Raw genomic sequence first — 20,664 nt, 5'->3', positions numbered from 1 at the left:
ACTATTGCAACTCATAGAAGAGTTTGGCAAAGTAGCAGGATATAAAATCAATGCACAAAAATCAACAGCCTTTGTACACACAGGCAATGCCACAGCTGAGAAAGAACTTTTAAAATCAATCTCATTCACAATAGCCACAATAAAATACCTTGGAATAAACTTATCCAAGACATTAAAGATCTCTATGATGAGAATTACAAAATTGAAAGAAAAAAAGGGAAGGGGATACCAAAAAATGGAAAAATCTTCCATGCTCATGGATTGGAAGAATCAATATCATCAAAATGTCCATTTTCCTAAAAGCAATTTATAGATTCAATGTGATACTAATCAAAATACCAAAGACATTCTTCTCAGATCTAGAAAAAATGATGCTGAAATTCATATGGAGGCAAGGGAGACCTTGAATAGCTAAAGCAATCTTGTACAACAAAAACAAAGCCGGAGGCATCACAATACTAGATTTCAGGACATACTACGGGAAGTTATAATCAAAACAGCCTGGTTCTGGTACAAAAAACAGATGGATAGACCAATGGAACAGAATAGAAACACCAGAAATCAACCCAAACATCTACAGCCACTTATATTTGATCTATGATCCAAAACCAATTCCTGGAGTAAGGACAGTCTATTCAACAAATGATGCTGGGAAAACTGGATTTCCATGTGCAGAAGCGTGAAACAAGATCCTACCTTACATCTTACACAAAAATCCACTCAACATGGATTAAAGATCTAAATCTACGACCTGACACCATCAAATTATTAGAGAACATTGGAGAAATACTTCAAGATATAGGCACAGGCAGAGACTTCTTGCAAAACACCCCGGAGGCACAGGCAGTCAAAGCCCAAATTAACAATTGGGATTATTTCAAATTGGGAAGTTTCTGTACTGCAATAGAAACGGTCAGAAAAGTAAGAGGCAACCAACAGAATGGGAAAAAATATTTGCAAACTATGCAACAGATAAAGGGTTGATAACCAGAATCTACAAAGAGACCAAGAAACTCCACAACATCAAAACAAACAACCCACTTGAGAGATGGGCCAAGGACCTCAATAGACATTTTTCAAAAGAGGAAATCCAAATGGCCAACAGACACATGAAAAAATGTTCAGGATCACTAGCAATCAGGGAAGTGCAAATCAAAACCATAATGAGGTTTCACCTCACCCCAGTTTGAATGGCTTACATATAGAAATCAACTAACAACAGATGCTGGTGAGGATGTGGGGGAAAAGGGACACTAATCCAATGTTGGTGGAAATGCAAACTGGTAAAGCCACTATGGAAGACAGTTTAGATATTCCTCAGAAACCTGAATATAGCCCTACCACATGACCCACCCTTCCCACTCCTTGGAATTTACCCAAAGGAAATTAAATTGGCAAATAAAAGAGCTGTCTGCACCTCAATGTTTATTGCAGTTTAATTCACAATAGCTAAGACCTGGAATCAACCTAATTGCACATCAGCAGTAGACTGGATAAAGAAATTATGGGATATGTACTCTATAGAATACTATACAGCAGTAAAATAATGAAATTCGGTCATTTGCAACAAGATGGAGGAATCTGGAAAACATCATGCTGAGTGAATTAAGCCAGTCCCAACGGGACAAATATTATATTTTCTCCCTGATCTGTGACAACTAACTGAGCACCTAAAAGGAAACCTGTTGAAGTGAAATAGACACTATGAGAAAAAATGACTTGATCATCCCTTGTCTTGACTGTCAAGGAACAACTTAATACTTTATCCCTTTTAGTATTTTTTTTGTTCCACTTAATACTATTGGTTGAACTCTTTAATTAACACACAATTATTCTTACATGATTATTTTAACTGAAAAGTGATCCCTGTTAAATATAAGAGTGGGAATAAGAGAGGGAGGAGATGTACAGTTCGGCACATGCTCAATCATACTTGCCCCGAACGGTAGAGTTAGAAACGTGCTAGGGGATTCCAATTCAATTCCATCAAGGTGGCATGTACCAATGCCATTTCACTAGTCAAAGTGATCAGTTTCAGTTCATAATTGGTCATAATGATAGGATTAAGAGTCAAAGGGATCACATAAACAAGACTAGTGTCTGCTAATACTAACTGATAGAATTGAAAAGGAGAGAATGATCAGTATGGGAAGTGGGATACACAGCAGACTCATAGAATGGCAGATATCCTAAACAGCAGTTTCTCATTATTTAGCCTATTTGGATCTCTTTAAGTAGTAGCTTTATTTTATTTATTTATTTATTTATTTAACTTTTATTTAATAAATATAAATTTCCAATGTACAGCTTTTGGATTACAGTGGCTTTTTCCCCCCATAACCTCCCTCCTACCCACAAGCATCCCATCTCCCACTCTCTCTCCCATCCCATTCTTCATCAAGATTCATTTTCAATTATCTTTATATACAGAAGATCAGTTTAGTATATACTAAGTAAAGATTTCAACAGACTGCACCCACACAGACACACAAAGTGTAGAGTACTGTTTGAGTAGTAGTTTCACTATTAATTCTCATCCTACATGTGGAGTAGGTGCACAGTGACTCCCATTGTTCTTTTTTTTTTTATTTTTTGACAGAGTGGACAGTGAGAGAGAGAGACAGAGAGAAAGGTCTTCCTTTTTGCCGTTGGTTCACCCTCCAATGGCCCCCGTGGCTGGCGCGCTGCGGCCGGCACACTGCGCCGATCCGATGGCAGGAGCCAGGTGCCTCTCCTGGTCTCCCATGGGGTGCAGGGCCCAAGCACTTGGGCCATCCTCCACTGCACTCCCTGGCCACAGCAGAGAGCTGGCCTGGAAGAGGGGCAACCGGGACAGGATCGGTACCCCCACTGGGACTAGAACCCAGTGTGCCAGCGCCGCAAGGCGGAGGATTAGCCTAGTGAGCCGCGGTGCCGGCCCAGTGACTCCCATTGTTAATTTAACAATTGATACACTTATTTATGATGTCAGTAATCACCCAAGGCTCTTGTCATGAGCTGCCAAGGCAATCAATTGATCAGTCCTTGTCTTGACTGTCAAGGAACAACTTGCTATTTTATTCCTTTTACTATTTTTTTGTTCTAATTAATACCATTGGTTGAACTCTTTAATTAACATACAATTATTCTTAGGCATTTAGAATTAACTGAAAAGTGATTCCTGTTAAATATGAATGGGAATAAGAGAGGGAGGAGATGCGCAGTTTGGCACAATCTCACTCTGACTTACCCCTAATGGTAGAGCTAGAACTGTGCCATGGGATTCCAATAAAAAGGCCTTCTAATCCATTCTCTTTTCCCATGCCTTCAGGAACTCTAAGACCCATATGTTAGATCACTTGCTACTATGCCATACATCTCCAACACTTTTTTTAGTTTTCTATTTCTTCCCCTTTTTTTCATCTGACTGTAAGATTTCCAGAGATTTGTCTTCTAACTTGCATATTCTTTCTTTTCTTCCTTACCAGGTCTGGTATTAAGGCTTTCCACTGCATTTTTTACTTGTTTACTGAATTCTTCATTTTCAATATTTCATTTTGATTTCTCTTTAAAATCCCAATATCATGGGGAAATTTTTCAATCATAGCATCTTCAGAACTCTTAGCTTCATGGATTTGCTTCTGAATACTTCTAAGTAATCCTACAATCAGTTTTTTTAATTCCATTTCTAGTGTTTCTTCAATCTCGTCATCTTTACAGTCTAGTTTTGAAGTGTTGTGTTCTTTTGGGGGTGTCATGTTGTCTTCCTTATTCTTATTCCTTGAATACTTGTTTTTTTACCCTGAGATGGTTTTTATCTTTGAACTAGGGCTCTGTGGCTTAGTGGAGTGTTTATTCTTAGAGTTAATACCCAGAGCTATGTGCTGAATATGTCAGGGAGCTCTGTTCATTGCTTCGGGTTGAGGGGAGTGTCCAAGGTGAAACCCAAGTTGAGCATGGTAAATCTCTCCCTCTCTGCCCCTCTCTCTCTCTCTCTCTCTCTCTCTCTCTCTCTCTCTCTCTTTCTCTCCCATGGGAGGGTTGTTCCACTCTGTTAACAAAGTCTCACATTTAGCTCCTCTCCTCACAGGAGACCAATGCCTGATCACTAGCCCCAGGGGAAACGGTATTCTTTTGTGCTGCCACAAGAACCACACAAAAGATCCATGTGTTCCTCAGTCTTAGCACGGATCCTGCAGCAATGATGCTCACCAGAGAATGGCAAACCCCCAAAATGTGGAGCCACCCATAGTGTCTATCCAAAGTCCCAGCTGCATCCTGAGCCCTCTTGTGCAGCCACAGTGTTTCATGATCCTGGCACACAAGCTTCCCAGAGTCAGGAGCACCAAGTCCCCTGTTAATTCTCCTGGTCAGACTCTGGTGTCTCCTCTTGGTTGGTTTTAGGCACATGGACACAAGCTGGTGGAGCTGAAACGTATATCCAAAATTGTGCCCATACTTTCTTGGCTAGTTAATGGATGCCATTGTTGGGTGATCCGGGAGAGAGAAATGTGCCCCCCTCTTTCCCTCTAGGTTGTCAGGTACACTGTCCTCCACAGCGTCCCAAGCAGGCCAGGCTCCTCCCACAGCTTTAATGCCAGTGGCCTGGGCTGCTACAGTTTGGTCTCACCCTACTTCAAAGTTGGTGCTGAGGCTCTCAGCTCCTGGGGTCCTGAGTTGTGCTGCATCCACACCCTCCATGTAGGTCCACATTATCCCTCTAATTAGCATGAAGTTTCCTTGGAGTTTTCTCCCTAACTCTTCCCTGAGATTGCACTCTCTCCAAAATATTTTAAAAACTATGTTCCCCTAGACTAGAGCAGTAAGCTCCTTCCCTATTTTGCCATATTGGAAAACTCCCAGTTTCCTTTTATATCCAAAAAGTAGCAAATAAAGTAATTTCCCTGGCAGCACCTCCCATTTCCATACCGAGAGAAACTGTATTAGGAATACCTTAGTAAACTAAGTGGCAAGACATGCATGTACTTTTGTTTCTTTTATTTATAGACAGAATTTTTTTATATTCCAGAGACAAAGAGATTGAGAGAAACTGATAGACAAAGAAAATTGACATCCACTGGTCTCTTCCCAAATGCCCTCGATGGTCTCCCTGGGCAAGGCCAAAGCTCTGAGCCAGTAATTAAATCTAGGATGCCAGAGGGGTAGTAGGAACTCAGTTACCTGAGCCATCCACTGCATAACAGGATCTTCATTAGCAGGAAGCTAGTGTCAGGAGCCAAAACCGACCTGGTATCAAATCAGGTACTCTGATGTGGGATGTAAGCATCATAACTGCTAGGCTAAAAGCTTCCCTGAGGCATCTTTTCATATGACTGACATCTGTGTATCTTCTGTAGTTTTCTGTCAGACTTGCACTTTCTGAGTTTTTCTTATTGTTGTGTTTTAAGATTTCTTTCTCTGTTTTGAGTAACAGCCCTCTCTAAAATACCTTTTTCAAATATTTTCTGCCAGTCTATGTCTTCCCTTTTTATGTTTATTAAAGCTCAACCATCAATGCCTTCTTTCATGTATTGTGTTCTTCATATCCTGTATAAAAATTCATTGTCAGACCCAAAGTGATATACATTTTCTCCTGTGGTAACCGCAAGTTTTTATGCTGCTGTGTTTAACACTTGCTGGGCTTATGATTCATTTTGAGTTAATTGTTGTGAAGGTTGTAGATCTGTGACTAGATTAATTTCTTTGCTTGTGGATGTTCTCGTTCCAGTGCTGTTTGTTGAAAAGAACATTCTTGGCCGGCGCCACGGCTCAATAGGCTAATCCTCCGCCTTCGGCGCCGGCACACCAGGTTCTAGTCCCTGTCAGGGCGCCGGATTCTGTCCCGGTTGCCCCTCTTCCTGGCCAGCCCTCTGCTATGGCCTGGGAGTGCAGTGGAGGATGGCCCAAGTGCTTGGGTCCTGCACCTGCATGGGAGACCAGGAGAAGCACCTGGCTCCTGCCTTCGGATCAGCGTGGTGCGCCAGCCGCAGTGTGCCGGCCGCAGCGGCCATTGGAGGGTGAACCAACGGCAAAAAGGAAGACCTTTCTCTTCTCTCTCTCTCACTGTCCACTCTACCTGTCAAAAAAAAAAAAGAAAAGAAAAGAAAAGAACATTCTTTTTCCTTCATTGTATTGCTTATACCTCTATGTTGCAGATCTATTGACTATATTTATATGTGTCTGTTTTTGTTCTGTCCATTTTGTCACATTGATCAAGTTGATTGATCTATCATCAGTACCATACTGTCTTGATTACTGTAAATTTGTGATAAGTGATAATCAGGTAGAGTCAGCCTAATTTTGTTCTTAGCCTTCCACTGTCTGGTGACTATTCTGGTTCTTTTGCCTCTCCACATAAGCTTTAGAATTCGTTTGTGGATATAACAACAAAATCCAACAAAAAGCTGGGCAATTGATACAGCAATAGATCCACAGATCAAGCAGAGATAAACTGTTATCTTGACTATAATAGTGAGGCTTCCTTTCTGTGAACATTGAATCTGCCTCCTTTTATTTGCTTGTTCTTTGATTTCATTCCAGAGTTCTGTAGTTTTCCTAACATAAATCTTATACATGTTTTGATAAATTCCCATCTAAGTATTGTGTTTGGGGAAAGCTAATGTAAATGTTACTATTTTCGAATTCCTATTTCACATGTTCATTGTTGGTATAGGAATGCAATTGACTGAACGTTAATTATCCTTGTATCCTGCAGTACAACTGTAACTGCTTAATAGTTCCAGGAAGTTTTAGGCTTTCTTCCACTAACAGTATTGGATTTTCTACATACACAATCATGTCATCTGCAAACAAGGTAATTTTATTTTTTCTTTTATTTTATTTTTGTATTCTTTTTTACTTTATTTTCTTGCCTTGCTGTAGTAGCTAGTAGTCCCACAACAATGTTGAAAATAACGATGAGTAAGAATCATCACCTGTTGGATCGTTGTCTCCCTTTTTGATTCTATCAGTTAGTATTCACGGACACTAGTCTTGTTTGTGTCATCCCTTTGACTCTTAGACCTATCAGCGTGATCAATTGTGAACTGAAGTTGATCACTTGGACTAGTGAGATGGCATTGGTATTTGCCACCTTGATGGGATTGTATTGGAATCCCCTGTCACATTTCTAACTTTACCATTTGGGACGATTCAGCTTGAGCATGTCCAAATTGTACATCTCTCTCTCTTATTCCCACTCTTATATTTAACAGAGATCACTTTTGATTTGCATTTCTGTGATCAGTGATAGTGATAATGTTTCATATTGGATAATGTTGTGACATCTTTTGTGATTGTCTGTTCAAGTCATTTGTCCATTACTTAATCAAACTAAATGCTTTTCTATAGTTGACTTAAGTTCATAATATCTTCTAAATAGTCTGTTAGTTGTCTCTTCAGTGTATTGGTTATTTACTTGGCTGTATCAAAGTCTCTTCATTTCATATAATTCTATTTCATAGTTTCTGATCTTAGATTTCATTTTTATGGTACTTTATTTATATGGTGAGAGATAAGAGTCTGGGTTCATCCTTTTTGCATATGGAAATCCAGTTTTCCCAGTACAATTTGATAGAAATTGTCCTTTCTCATATATACATATTTATATATAGGGCTCCTTTCCAAAGATGAGTTGGCTGTAGATGAATGAGATTGTTTTATGGCTATTTATTTCCATTGATCTGTAATTCAGTTTTTATGCCAGTACCTTGGTATTTTGGTTACTATGGCTTTGCAGTATGTTTTGAGATCAAGTATTCTGATCCTCTAGTCTTGTTCTTTATGCTCAAGATTGTTTTGGTGATTCAGGATATTTTATGGTTTTATATGATCTATATAGATTTTTATATGATCTATATGAGTTTTAGGATTATTTTCTCTAGTTCAATGAAAAGTGCCACAGGTACTTTTAAAGCATTTCTTTGTGTATGTGAAAGTCAGAGCGACACAGAGAGAGGGACAGAGTGACATGAAGAGTGGGACACACACACACACACAACAACAACAACAACAACAGATCTTTCATCTGATGGTTTATTCTTAAAATGTTCTCAACAGCCAGGCTTGGGCCATGCCATTTCCAGGACTCTGGAACTGTGTCTCGTCTCCTATGTGAGTGACAGGATCTGAGGTCATTGCACCATCACTACTGCCTCCCCCATGTATTAGCAGGGAGCTGGAATGTAAGAGGAGGCAATACTCAATAGCTGGCTGTCTGATTTGGGATATAGGCATCACCATTGCTACCCTAACACACCACACCACGATGCATGCCCCACTGTTGCAATTATGTTGAGATGGCATTGAGTATATAGATTACTTTGCATGAGATGGATATTTGAATGCTTTTAATTCTTCCAACTCATGAACAAGGGTTGTCATTCAATTTTTATGGTGTCTTCAATTTCTTTTTTTAAAGTTTACAAATTTTCACTGTAGAAATTATTCACTTACTTGATACATTTATTCCTAGATCATTTGTTGGTGGCTATTGTAAATGGGATTGATTTTTTTTCTCTAACTTTTTTTTTGTTGTAAAATGATTGTGGGTTTTTTTACATTGATTTTGTGTCTTGGAACACTAATGAATTCATTTATCAGTTCTAACAGGTTTTGGGTGGAGTGCTAGGGGTTATCACTTCATCTGCAAACAGGGATATTTGAACTTATCTTTTCTTATTTGGATACCCTTTGCTTCTCTTTCTTGATTAATATCCCTTGATGAGACTTCTAGAACTTAGTTGGTAAACATGGTAAGAGTGGATATCCCTGTTTACTTCTTAGAGTAAATTTTTTCAATTCTCCCATTTAGTATAATGTTGTCAATGAGTTAAACAACTATAGGCTTTATTGATGTATGTGTTTATTGATGTATATGTTTATTGGTGTATTTGTTGCTCCTATACATGCCCATTTAGGCTTTTATCGTAAAGGAATGTTGAATTTCATCAAATGCTTTTTCTGCATCTATTGAGATGAGTATATGGATTTTTTTTAAACCGTATTCTGTTTATATGATAGATTATGTGTTTTGGTTTCCTTAGATTGAACTGCACTTGCATCCCTGGCATACATGCCAGTTATAGCTAGAGATTTCTCCCCCTCATTACTAGAAAAGAGAAGCACAAAAAATTGAGCTAGGCCATCACACAAATTGGGCACAATGACTTTTACAGAAAAATCTGTGACAAAATAACGAATTGTACAAACTTTTCTAAGTTACACAGATAGTCCCAAAGACAAGATAGTGAGAACATGCAGTGCTGGTATAAAAGGATACCATAGACTGAGTCATTTAATAAGAAAATAAAATTATTTTTCATGGTACTGGAATCTGGACAGTGCAAGGTTGACAGGTCACATCATGTGAGTGCCTTTGTAGAGTGTTAATCCCATGGCAATGGGAAGAGCAAGAACGGATACGAAGAGACAGAGCCTACTTTTCTAACCAAGTCACTCTCAAGATAACTCATGCATTCCCATGGAAATGGCCTGAATCCATGGAATCAGTGGCTTTTGCAGTAAAAGACTCTGTTAGCAATGTGTCCTAGGGTATTGGTTGGGTATGCTATAATGTCTTTGGTTTTATGTGGGTGTTTTTGTGTTGTTTCATGTATCTTCTCCAGGTGTAATCAACATTGGCAATAACTGCAAATTTCACTGTGGCCAAAGCTAAAGATTTTTGAGATTATGCTGCCATTGTGATTCAGCTCCCTAGGGCAGGGTAGGTTCTCTAGGAGCTCTGGAGATTGTGCACCCAACTGTGACATGGGATGCTTGTCAGACTCTGCTTGTTTTGTGAGGCCAGAGGCAACCCTGTGGGCCCAGCTAGGTGTGGTATAGTGCAATTGATAGTACGCAAGGGCACTTGCCCACCTCTGAGAGCTGCCTGGCGGATGGGCAATACCAGTGAACCAAATGTCATGGGGGGCTGCACCACAGGTTACTATGGTTTGGCTAGCTAAGGGAAGTCTGTCCATATGTTTCCATAGCTGAGGATGGGTAGGCAGGCAGAACACCTGTTTTTCAGAACCTCAGTGGTCTGTGCCTCTAAGCATGGCTTGTTGCACTATTTCTTGAGGCCACAGAAGGGTGGATGGAGCAACTGAATTGTTTCATATGGATCTTGGTGTGCCTGGTCATTCAGTAAACCACTTAGCTGGTTTCCTCAGCTTCCGTGAATCAATACATTTAGGACTTGCGGCCTCGTTGATGTTAGGACTGAGTGTGGCTGCCTACAAGGCAGGCAGGATATGCATTAGTTTACTGAATGCTTACTGGAACCAGTGGCTGACCTCCAGCACCTTTACATTCCAATGAAATTCAATATAAGTTTTTAAAGAGACATTCAAACTATTGTGTTGTGGAGTCTTCAAAACCCACCTGGCTTGGGAAGACCCCCCAGCTAGATTTAATTCAAGCTCTTATCTTCCTGTATGTCAGAGTACAACCAGGAGAACTTGAGAGATGTAAATTTTATTTAATTTCAAAGAGAAATTACACACACAGCTGGGAGTACATGCAGCCTCCATCCATGAGGACAGAAGGGCTTCTTCCCCCACCTAAGTTGAGGTTGTCATTTATGGGATGGGGCAGGAGCCTGGAGATCACCTAATTGAAAATTCATAGTAGGTGATATTTAGGTAGGACTTGAGTACCACTCATTTCTCTAACTCCTTTTGGAAGTCTGAAAAGTGTCATGCATGGCCCCGTAGGGATGGAGCACATGCACATGCTCATCTCTAGGAAAGTGTCATAGTGTCTCACACATGATGGAAGTGAGCCTCTGGTGCATGAAGGGAATATATGCCAGGCCTTCAGTCGTACTGGACATGTGCAGAAGCATGTCTAAAAAGAGGTGAGTTTGGGTACTGCATGTGTGTGCTGGCTCAGGTGCTGACAGTCCCTCAGCAAGGACTTCCCTTTTTAGTTGCCTACCTGTCCACAATACAACCTTCTGTCCCTGATCTCCCAAAGCTCACATCTTCCTCACATACAGGCAAAACTCATTCCATCCCAATAACTGCACAAACCTTAACTGATTCACTATCAACTCAAAAGTACAATGTCCGGAGTTCCATCGATTGAGATATGTTTGAGATTCTTCTGGATGATTCTTCTGGACCAAATGCACTGTGAGCCTGTGTAATTAAACACATTATCTCCTACCCAAATACAATAGTGAGACAGGCTTAGAATAAATGTTTCTATACCAAAAGGGATACTATGACAAGAAGAAATGAGTAACTGACCCCAACCAAGTCTGAAAACCAACAGGGAAAACACCAAATCTTAAAGCTGGAGGAAAGTAAACTTTTTTAACTCCATGCATGTTTTCTGCACACACTGGGGCACTGGGGCCTATTCGTTCCTTGGAGGCTGGGCCTCCAAGTCTTTAGGAATCTCATGTCCTCCACTGCGTATCTGGGCTCAGCCTACAGTTCAGCTCCCTTTGGGTTGGACGCTGGTGTTTGAATCCCTCCTATGCTTGTCTGTACACTGGATGCACTACAGTTCTAGCATCTCAAGAGTGGCTCTACACCTGTCACACTTCATTGTTATGCCCCTGTGACAGTGACTATGAAGGCTCTAAGACCGTAGGTGGAATCCTTTAAATCTAGGCAGAAGGAAGCTGTAACCTCCCAGCTCCTCTGTTCTGTGTCTCTGCATAATTAACACCACATGCTTTACACCAAGATTTGCTGCTTGTGCTTCTGGACAGGTGAGTCAAGTATTGTTTGGGACCAGTTGAGCACTTTTGAAGTGATCAAGTACTACAGTGGAAATCAGGGAGCAGACACTTGATGCACCCCAGGGGAGTGAGCCCAAGGTCCAATAGTCTGAGCAGGGACAGGATGACACTATGGCAGCTTTTAAGATCTCTGAAATGTTTTGAGTTCTTCCTCTTATTGTTTTGATGAAAATCCCCTGGCTTTTTTCCATTCACACTAATCATTTCCTCAGCAACTTGGCCACCTCTTTTGAGTTCTCTCTAGAATAAGACCTTCACTGTTTATACTGGCGTCATTGAGCATCCCAAATCTTTCCACCTTGAGTCCATTTTCATGATGAATTCTGTCTTTAAGAAATCTCTTTCCCCTAGTATAGCACTGTAGATGGCTAAAAAGCAGCCCTGCAGCAATTAAACACTTTGCTGCTTGTGTATTTTTTCGTACTAGGTATTCTAGTTTGTCACTCTTAATTTGTGCCAAAGTCCTGGGCATGGACACAGTTCACTCAAGTTCTTTGCAATAGCACAAGCATACCTTAAAATTCATAGTACATGGAATTAAAAGAAACAGTTATTTTGGTGCAAAAGTAAACCTATGCATAGCTATTTTGTAATATCCATTTTCTCTGAACAATTCCTGTGAAACATGGGTTGCTCTAAAAGACACTTACCATTTAATTCCATTTCTCATGAAAGCTTTGAAGATGGCTTGTATAATCACCATTGTCTTTCCTCCAGTTCCAGTACCTTATTCCAAATTTTTACCTGACACTTCATCAGAGTAGTCTTACTGTCCACATTTCTTCCAGTATTCTGATCATGACCACTAAAATAATCTCTAGAAATTTCTAGACTTTCTCTAGTCTTCTCTTATCCTGACTCCTATGCAGAATTTCCCATAAAACTGTATTTACAACACTTCATCTAGCCTGGTCCCTCGAATTTTTGTAGCTCCTACCCATTGCCCAACTCCAATAAAGTATTTGTTATAGCAAGAATTTTATTCCTGGCATTAGTTTTTTGGCTTTCATCATTTTGTGTTGCTACAACAGAATTTCACAGTCTGGACCAATTATAGGGAGAAGAAACTTATTTCTCACAGTTAGAGATGCTTGGAAAGTCTAGTGAGGGCCTTTGTGCTGCCTCCTCCCTTGGTGACATGCAGAACAAGGAGAGTGCTTGAGACAGAGTTCCCTTTTGTAACAAAGCCAATCTTCCAGTAACTAAACCACTCCCATGATAATGGCCTTAATTCATCTTGAGGGCCCTGTTAAACCCCTCTCAAGGGATCCATTTGCCAATGCCATTACTTGGCAACCAGATTTCAGCTTGAGTTTTAGAAGGGGAATTCACACCATAGCAGCATGTATGGAAATATCTTATCGTGTACTCATAATTGTGTAGATAACAACCACTGACTCGCCAGTTGACTACACTAAAGATTCTTCTCCATTTCCTGTTAAAAAGGTAAACTTGAAAGCCAATTACATAAATCATTTAGGAATTGAGTGAGATAAAAAGTGAATATTTAGTAAATCGTGGACTAATTTTCCTTGCAAATACCATGTACTTCTGGTATGAGACTGCCAGACTCTCCATTTGGGGTGTATGAAACTATTTCCTCAGCTCTGAAGGGTCATGGGCGGGATTAATCTCTGTCATACCCTAGGTTCACAATGTAGCTCGCAAAGTCTTGCTACATACCCATTCAAAATCAGTATAGCCTCTTTTTTTTTTTTTAAACTGGATACCTAACTTGTAGCTAAGTGTCCATCCAAGGATCTTTGCAATTTTAGATTCTTATTTATTTGAGAAGATTTAAGGACAGAAGGTGAGACAGATAGAAAAGTCATCTGATCTCCAAATGGCCACAGCAGCCAGAGCTAGGACCACCGTGAAGCCAGGTGCCAGGAGCTTCCTCCAGGTCCCCCACGTGAGTAGAGGGGCCTAGGACGTTGTGCCATTTTCCACTGCTTTCCCAGCCATCGGCTGAGAGCTTCACTGGAAGAGGAGCAGGCAGCTCACAAATTGGCACCCATGTGGGTTGCCAGCGCCCCAGGTGGAGGCCTAGTCTACAAAGCCACAGTGCTGACCCCAAGTAAAGCCTCTTAATGGAACAAACCTCTTTTACTATGTCTTGTGTCTCAGATATGACATGATTTAAGAAACCTATGCCTCTTAGAAATTACAGGTTGGGCCAGCGCTGTGGCGTAATGGGTAAAGCCACCACCTTCAGTGCCCGCATCCCATATGGGTGTCGGTTTGAGTCCCGGTTGCTCCACTTCCAATCCAGCTCTCTGCTATGGCCTGGGAAAGTAGTAGAAGATGGCCCAAGTCCTTGATCCCAAGCACCCACATGGGAGACCCGGAAGAAGCTCCTGGCTCCTGGCTTCAGATTGGCGCAGCTCTAGCCATTGCAGCCAATTGGGGAGTGAACCAGAGTATGGAGACTCTCTCTCTCTCTCTCTCTCTGCCTCTCCTTCTCTCTCTGCGTAACTATAACTTTCATGTAAAATAAATAAATCTTTTTTAAAAAATTGAAGGTTATCATTTGGGGCTCTCGCAAAGCTCACAAGTTCAACTAATTTTAAAATTATTTATTTATTTATTTGAAAGTCAGAGTTACACAGAGAGAGAAGGAGAGAGAGGAGAGAGAGAGAGAGAGGTCATCCATCTGCTGGTTCACTCCCCAACTGGCCACAATGGCTGGAGCTGCCCCAATCTGAAGACAGGAACCAGGATCTTTTTCCAGGTTTCCCTCACTTGTGCAGGGGCCCAAGCACTGTGGCCAACTTCTACTGCTTTCCCAGGCCATAGCAGAGGGCTGTATTGGAAGTGGAATAGCCAGGATTGAACCAGTGCCCATCTGGGATGCTGGCAGTGCAGGCAGTGGCTTTTCCCACTACGCCACAGCTCTGGCCCTAGCTAATGTGTTTTGAGGAAACACGATCCTATATCGAAGCCCTCAAAAGGTCTACTTCATGAACCTTTTCCTGTGCAGCAACGAAGATGATTTGTGCTTTCCCTTTCTCTCAGCAGAGATCCGTTTTCAGGCCAGGCCTCAACCTCAGGTACATCCAGCATCAGCACATGTTCCCAAGGAAAAAGGGCTGTCTATACTCAGTTTTTTTTAAAGTTGTTTTCCATGAAAAGTTTTAGTTCATCTAGTCCTCCTTGCTTCCAGAGCTCTCTGAAACTTTTAAAATATGTTTACTAAAGTTTAATTGGGATTTCTAGTTTCCCCCACCTGAGGGGAAATATTGTTATCTAAGGCTTATTAGTATCCTGCACAGAATGCTAAACAACTTCTTATCCTGCTTTACAATCTGTGTTGCAAAGGGGTTGGCTGGCAAGTGCCCTTATCCTCTGTTTGTAGGTTCTGAAGATTTTTTATGTCTGTTTACATCATTCCCAATGACGGTAAAGTCCAGTGGTGAGAAAAATTAAATCTTCCTGCTGTCTGGTTCCTCCCTGTCCTCTTCACTATCCCTTGGTGAGTTTTGTGTCCATCAGAGATCAGCCACAAAATGAGAACCTTCATTACTACGATAAGCACTGGCAATCTAACTAGAAGATGTGGTGATCACTGGAGTTCAATGGGAAGTGGTTGGGGTTGTTCGAACCTACTGCTTGGGAATTGAGTACAGCCAGCTTGATGCTGGGACCTTTGGAATTTGGCAGGGGCTCAGAGTCCTGCGACTCAATCCTTAGGACGTGCTCTTTGGTGACTCCTGGGATACCTGTGCTTACACTGATGCAGGTTCTGGAAGCTACTAAATATGTCTGTACGTAGTGTTAATTTCCTGAGTGAAGGCTACGGCTGCTACCATGGAGAAAGCTGGTACTGAGACAACACTGAAATAGCTTTATAGTACCCGCCTAGCTTGTACTTTATAGGCAGAAACCAATGGGGGTCTGGCCAAGAAGAAATGCCAGTCATCATTGCCCATCCCTCGTGTGGCAAAACACTCAGGAGGCCAAACAGGAAAGAGGTGTGGAATACCGAGACAGCAAATGAACCCCGAGCCACCCCATCTTTGTCACTGCCTTTGGTCAGGAGAAACAAAGAGACTAATACCATGGAAAATAAGCCTTCAGAATTTCTTAAATCAATGAGAAGTATGACTATACTAGGACTTCACCTTCATTTATTAGGTTTCATTTATGATTGAGATGACATAATGGATTTTAGAGGTTTTTCAAGTCTTTCTGCCACATGCAATGACATTTCTACTGCCAGGACAACAAAAAAACAAATGTAAGGGAAATTCCAAAGCTTGGGGTTATTTTCAGTAATTGTGAATCTTCCCCCTTTCATCTGAGGAGAATTAAGAGATTCTACTCTCCTTAAGGTGGAGCTGAAACACTCTGCCCTCACTTGGGTGGAGCTGTCGGACTCTGCCCAGCCTTGGGGGGAGCTGAAGCACTCTGGGCAGGCTTGGGTGGTGGTGCAGCACTCTTCTCTGCCTTGGGTGGTGGTCCAGCACCTGGCCCTCCTGGGGGTGGAGCTGCAGCTCCAGGCTTTCCCGGGGGTGGAGGAGCAGGTCCAGGTGTTCCCTGGGGTGGAGGGGCAGGTCCAGGTGTTCCCTGGGGTGGAGGAGCAGTTTTCTCTTTTTCCTCAGAGGATTTCCTCTTCTTGCAAAGGAAACAGAACAAACATAAAAGCAAAAGCAATAATAAAATCAACAAAATAAGTAGCCAGATATAAAGGATGCTTCTTTGTTGCTTTTGTTTTTTTTTTTTTATACCAGGGGGTCCACTGTCAATACTACCTCCTACACCTTCTAGTTCACAGGTGGGTGGGGCCCACTTAGAGTCACAGTGGCAGTGGTCTTTGCTGTTACAGACTCCATGCTCATGGCAGAATTTAGGTGAACAAGTATATAGTGGAGGTACCACAACGGCGCACTTCCTGTTGACACATACAGAGTTTTCATTACACTGTGTACCGTCTTTCACATCACCAATGTCAGCTATGGTCATCCCGAAGTGGTAGTCAGTGCCCCAACAAGAAGTGCCATTGATGTTAACCCAATGCACGGAAGTATGGTCTTCGTTAATGCTGATTCTTCTCACACCGTCACACTGAATTCTCCCACACATAACATCTGTAGTATTACATGCTGTATATGATACGGTATCATTACCACAATTACCAAAACGATCACCGCGGGTATTCATTTCACTGTAGCACAGCTCCTTTGCATTCATGGCTTCCTCGCCAAAAATTTGTTTGCACTGCATCTCCCGGGAAGGGCATATTTTGTTGTAGCATTGGCTAGTTTCCATGCAAGTCTGTCCATTTCGCACGTAGACATCTTCTGGACACTCCTGTGATGTTCCGTTGCACCACTCTGGAAGATCACATTCATTTTCCTGTTCTCTACACAATTCCCCTATTTCCCTGAACTGGCAGTCCTTGCAACAAAGCCCAGAAGCACAGACAGCCCCAGGTTTCAGAGTACAGTTTGCAAAACAACAGGCATCTTTTTCACACTGCTTATAGGTTCCACAGTCACACTGCTCGTTTCCATCAATCAGACCGTCCCCACATATGTATCTCGCGCGATTTGGTGTGTCGCGCATACAGGTTGTTCTTTGCACAATTATGAAAAAATTATGAATACTGCAGTTGCTAAATACTTCTGACAGAGCTACACCTTCAGACATTATACAAGTGGGCGCCCCACATGTACATGTCCCGTAATCATGATACATATTCAAATTATGACCCATCTCATGTGCCACCAAAAGTACAAATTCAAATAAGTTATCATCTAATAAAAAGTTAACGGCTCCACAGCTATTCTGTTTGCATACACTTCCTATCTTTGACCCGGCTGTCTGATGACTCTGAAAATACACCCAAATATGTGCAACATCATTCGGCATTCGGCCATCCAAATACGCCATCTTCCAATCGCAAAAATCATTTAGTATTCTAGTAATATCTGTGTAATTTGACAGGTAGTTTTCTTCATTCCAAATCTCCAATCCAACTAAAGCAATAAACACATCAATTTTACTATAAATGGAATTTACTTCATTCATCACGACAAATGCATCCTGTATCATCCATGTGATATTGCCATTCCGGAAAAGGAACCGTGGATGGTCTTGAATCACTGCATATTCCACATTCCATCTGTGGGTCCACGTCCACTCATAGCTTTCTTGCATAAGAGGGCGATTCTTACTGTCTTGAAACCCTAGTTGCTCTGCTATCTCTTCTGCTGATTGCCATTCTGTAGACTGGAATTCTGTCTCATTGTAATGTCGTCTATGAATCAGATGTTCATGTGTGGTAGAAAACTTTATGGGCTTGATTTCATACACAATGCCATTTATCTGTAGCATTCCTTGCAAGCCCCCGAAACAGGAGCTAAGAGCAACAGTGGATTCTGGCTGTCCTTCCACATAACCCTGATAGTGGCAGTCATCCTGGATAAAAGGCTGATCTTCATGGAGAGCTCCCTCGTCTGTGTAGGTGAACACGGGGAAGTGTCTGGATGCCAAAAGCTTTCTGACCTTCATGTGGATAATGTGTCTCTGCCCCTCAATGTGCAGGCTATAGGAGAGCCAGCCTGGAGTCTTCATACCTTTCCCAGTGCCGGTTAACCTCAAGGGTATTACCACTTCCGAGTGCTTGTGTTGTTGAGAGTGCCCAATGTGGAGCCATCCAGAAAGGAAGAGACCCACTCCCAGCCAGAGTTTCAGGACAGTGAACCTCCCATGCAGCAGGACCTCAGCCACAGCCATGAGAGCAAAGCGAGGTAGGCAGGAGACACTGCAGGTCTTTGCCTCCCTTTAAGTTGGTTGCATTCAGCCTGAATTTAGTGGCGTTTCTTCTGACAGAGCCAATCCATCAGAGTAGAGAGCTGAAAGAACAAAGAAAAATCAGGACAGAGTCGGGGCAGCATTAAGAGTTGGCGAACATGGAGGAACAATGGGTGTGTGTGTGTGTGAGAGAGAGAGAGAGAGAGTTAAAATTGATTTGTGTGTGGCTCAACACATGAGTCAATATGTGCGTTGGAGATGCTGTGAAAGATTGGTGACCCACACTCAGAATGTGGATGTTGAAAATGATGACAACTGGCTAAAGGTTGAGAAATACTGAACCTAGCTGAAGGACACATGAATTCATTACACTGATGCCCAAATATACAAATATGAGGGAACTTCATAAAGATTATGGAAAGATAGAATTAAGAGATGTTTATTTTGGTGCAAAGATTTTGAAACACATGCTTAGTTGTTTTCATAACACACATTTGCCATCAGCCATTTGAGACCCCTCATAGGTGTGGAGATTTCTGCAATGAAAATTGTTAAATGGTCTTAAAGTAAAGGCAAAAATATCTTATTCTAATGGGGGAGTCTTTTATACATATTGACTTAGAATAAGCATACATAGTTCTTCATTTGAATTTCAACTGATAAATAAGTTAGTCACATCACTGAGGAGATACATGTATAAAATATGCACTGTATATGTGTAGTTTTTTCTACTATGTACTTCTGTGCAACAAGTAATTTCCTGTCCTGTATTCATCTAATTTTGTTAAGATGCAAAATATCCAAGCATCATTTGTCATCCAAAGTCATATGCCTTGTAATGGAGACTCTAATTCAATAAAACTACAAAGAGTAGTGTGAAAGGAGGGAGGAGTACCTTGGGATGATAGATGTTACTCAAATATGCTTATATTTGATTATCTTCATAGGAATCATACCATTTTCCCAAGCCACTGGCCATATAAAATGAAAAAGGTATCCAGCTAGCTGGAGAAGTAACAGTGGAAGATGGCAGAATGATGAAAATGAAACAAAGTGCCTTTGTAAATGTTAAGGAAATCAGTGAACCCCCAAAGAAAGGATGAATGTCTGGGGTGAGGTAATATTAGCGGGGCAAAGACATCAAGATAGCTAGCATTGTAGGGGTAGAAAGTACCCACCTCCTGAGACTAATCTAGCAATGTATTTATCGAAAATAAAATAAGATGCACATATATAATTCCTATAGAAACATATCAACAACAGTATGATCTCAGTAATACAAAGACACAAATTTCATCACGTTTTCTGAAAATAAAAAATCTGGTTCCAGCTCAGCACCTCTTTATCTATGCTGGTTTGTTGCTTTTCTCTTGAATCAAACATTCATAAAGGCACATAATCTGGAAACACTTTGTTGCAGGCTTCATGAGCACAGATGGCTCATATAGGCCTAGATTAATTAATGGTGTGGAGTATGAATTTAGGAAAAGTGTTGGAAGAGAGATATACTTTATAATACCTTAAAGTTGCATTCAGTATTTTACAGATAAAGTGCTTTTTTCATTATTTACTGAGAGTACCCAGGTATTCATCAGGTTGCTAAAATAAAGATGTTATTAAAATAATGAGACCAAGGAGAGAGAGCAGCAAGATGGCGGAATAGGAAGGGAGCACATTGATAGTTCGGGAAGACACATGTTAATAAAAGTGGAGATACTGCAGGGTCAAGGAAGAGTAGGGGAAGAAACAGCAGAGGAAACACTTCCGGAACTAGTGATTCACAGTGGACCTGCGTGGAGAGCGTGGGAGCCCAAGTTCGGGACACCAGTGGCAGACTCAACACACCAGCGCTGGAACGCGAGGTGAGCCGAACCTCCATAGCCCGAGACACCAGCGGGCAAGTAGAAAGAGGAGACTAGAGGGAACGAGGCTTGAAACTCCGTGGGGAAAAGTTCACCAGGCTAACTAGAAGACAGAGAGGGGAAAAACAAGTGACCGATACCGACACGAGTTTCTCTCTCTCCTCTCACCCCTCAAAGGTGAGCAAGACAAAGAGCAGGCGCCATTTTGGACATACGTCATAAGCAGGGCGACCTCAGGTCTGCACCGGCCCTGAGCCTAGCAGAAAAACCTGACTCTGGTGGGAGGGGTGAAATAACAGGAGATTAGGATCTAAC

The 20,664-nt window shown here is 41.6% G+C and overlaps 1 protein-coding gene across 1 annotated transcript; it reads right to left on the bottom strand.

The window, feature by feature from the left end:
• Nucleotides 1-16,084: 16,084 nt before the first annotated feature.
• LOC133775036 (disintegrin and metalloproteinase domain-containing protein 20-like) lies at nucleotides 16,085-18,469 on the bottom strand. Its single transcript, XM_062213136.1, has one exon. The coding sequence runs from the start codon at nucleotides 18,467-18,469 to the stop codon at nucleotides 16,085-16,087; it is 2,385 nt and encodes a 794-aa protein (XP_062069120.1).
• Nucleotides 18,470-20,664: the final 2,195 nt, after the last annotated feature.

Source organism: Lepus europaeus, chromosome 16, assembly GCF_033115175.1.
Source record: "Lepus europaeus isolate LE1 chromosome 16, mLepTim1.pri, whole genome shotgun sequence".
In the NCBI taxonomy this organism is placed as follows: domain Eukaryota; kingdom Metazoa; phylum Chordata; class Mammalia; order Lagomorpha; family Leporidae; genus Lepus; species Lepus europaeus.
This window is presented reverse-complemented; position numbering and strand designations above follow the sequence as displayed.

What these genes read in the sequence shown, in the direction of transcription:
- LOC133775036 (XM_062213136.1), bottom strand. Translation starts at nt 18,469, where the DNA reads ATGGCTGTGGCTGAGGTCCTGCTGCATGGGAGGTTCACTGTCCTGAAA.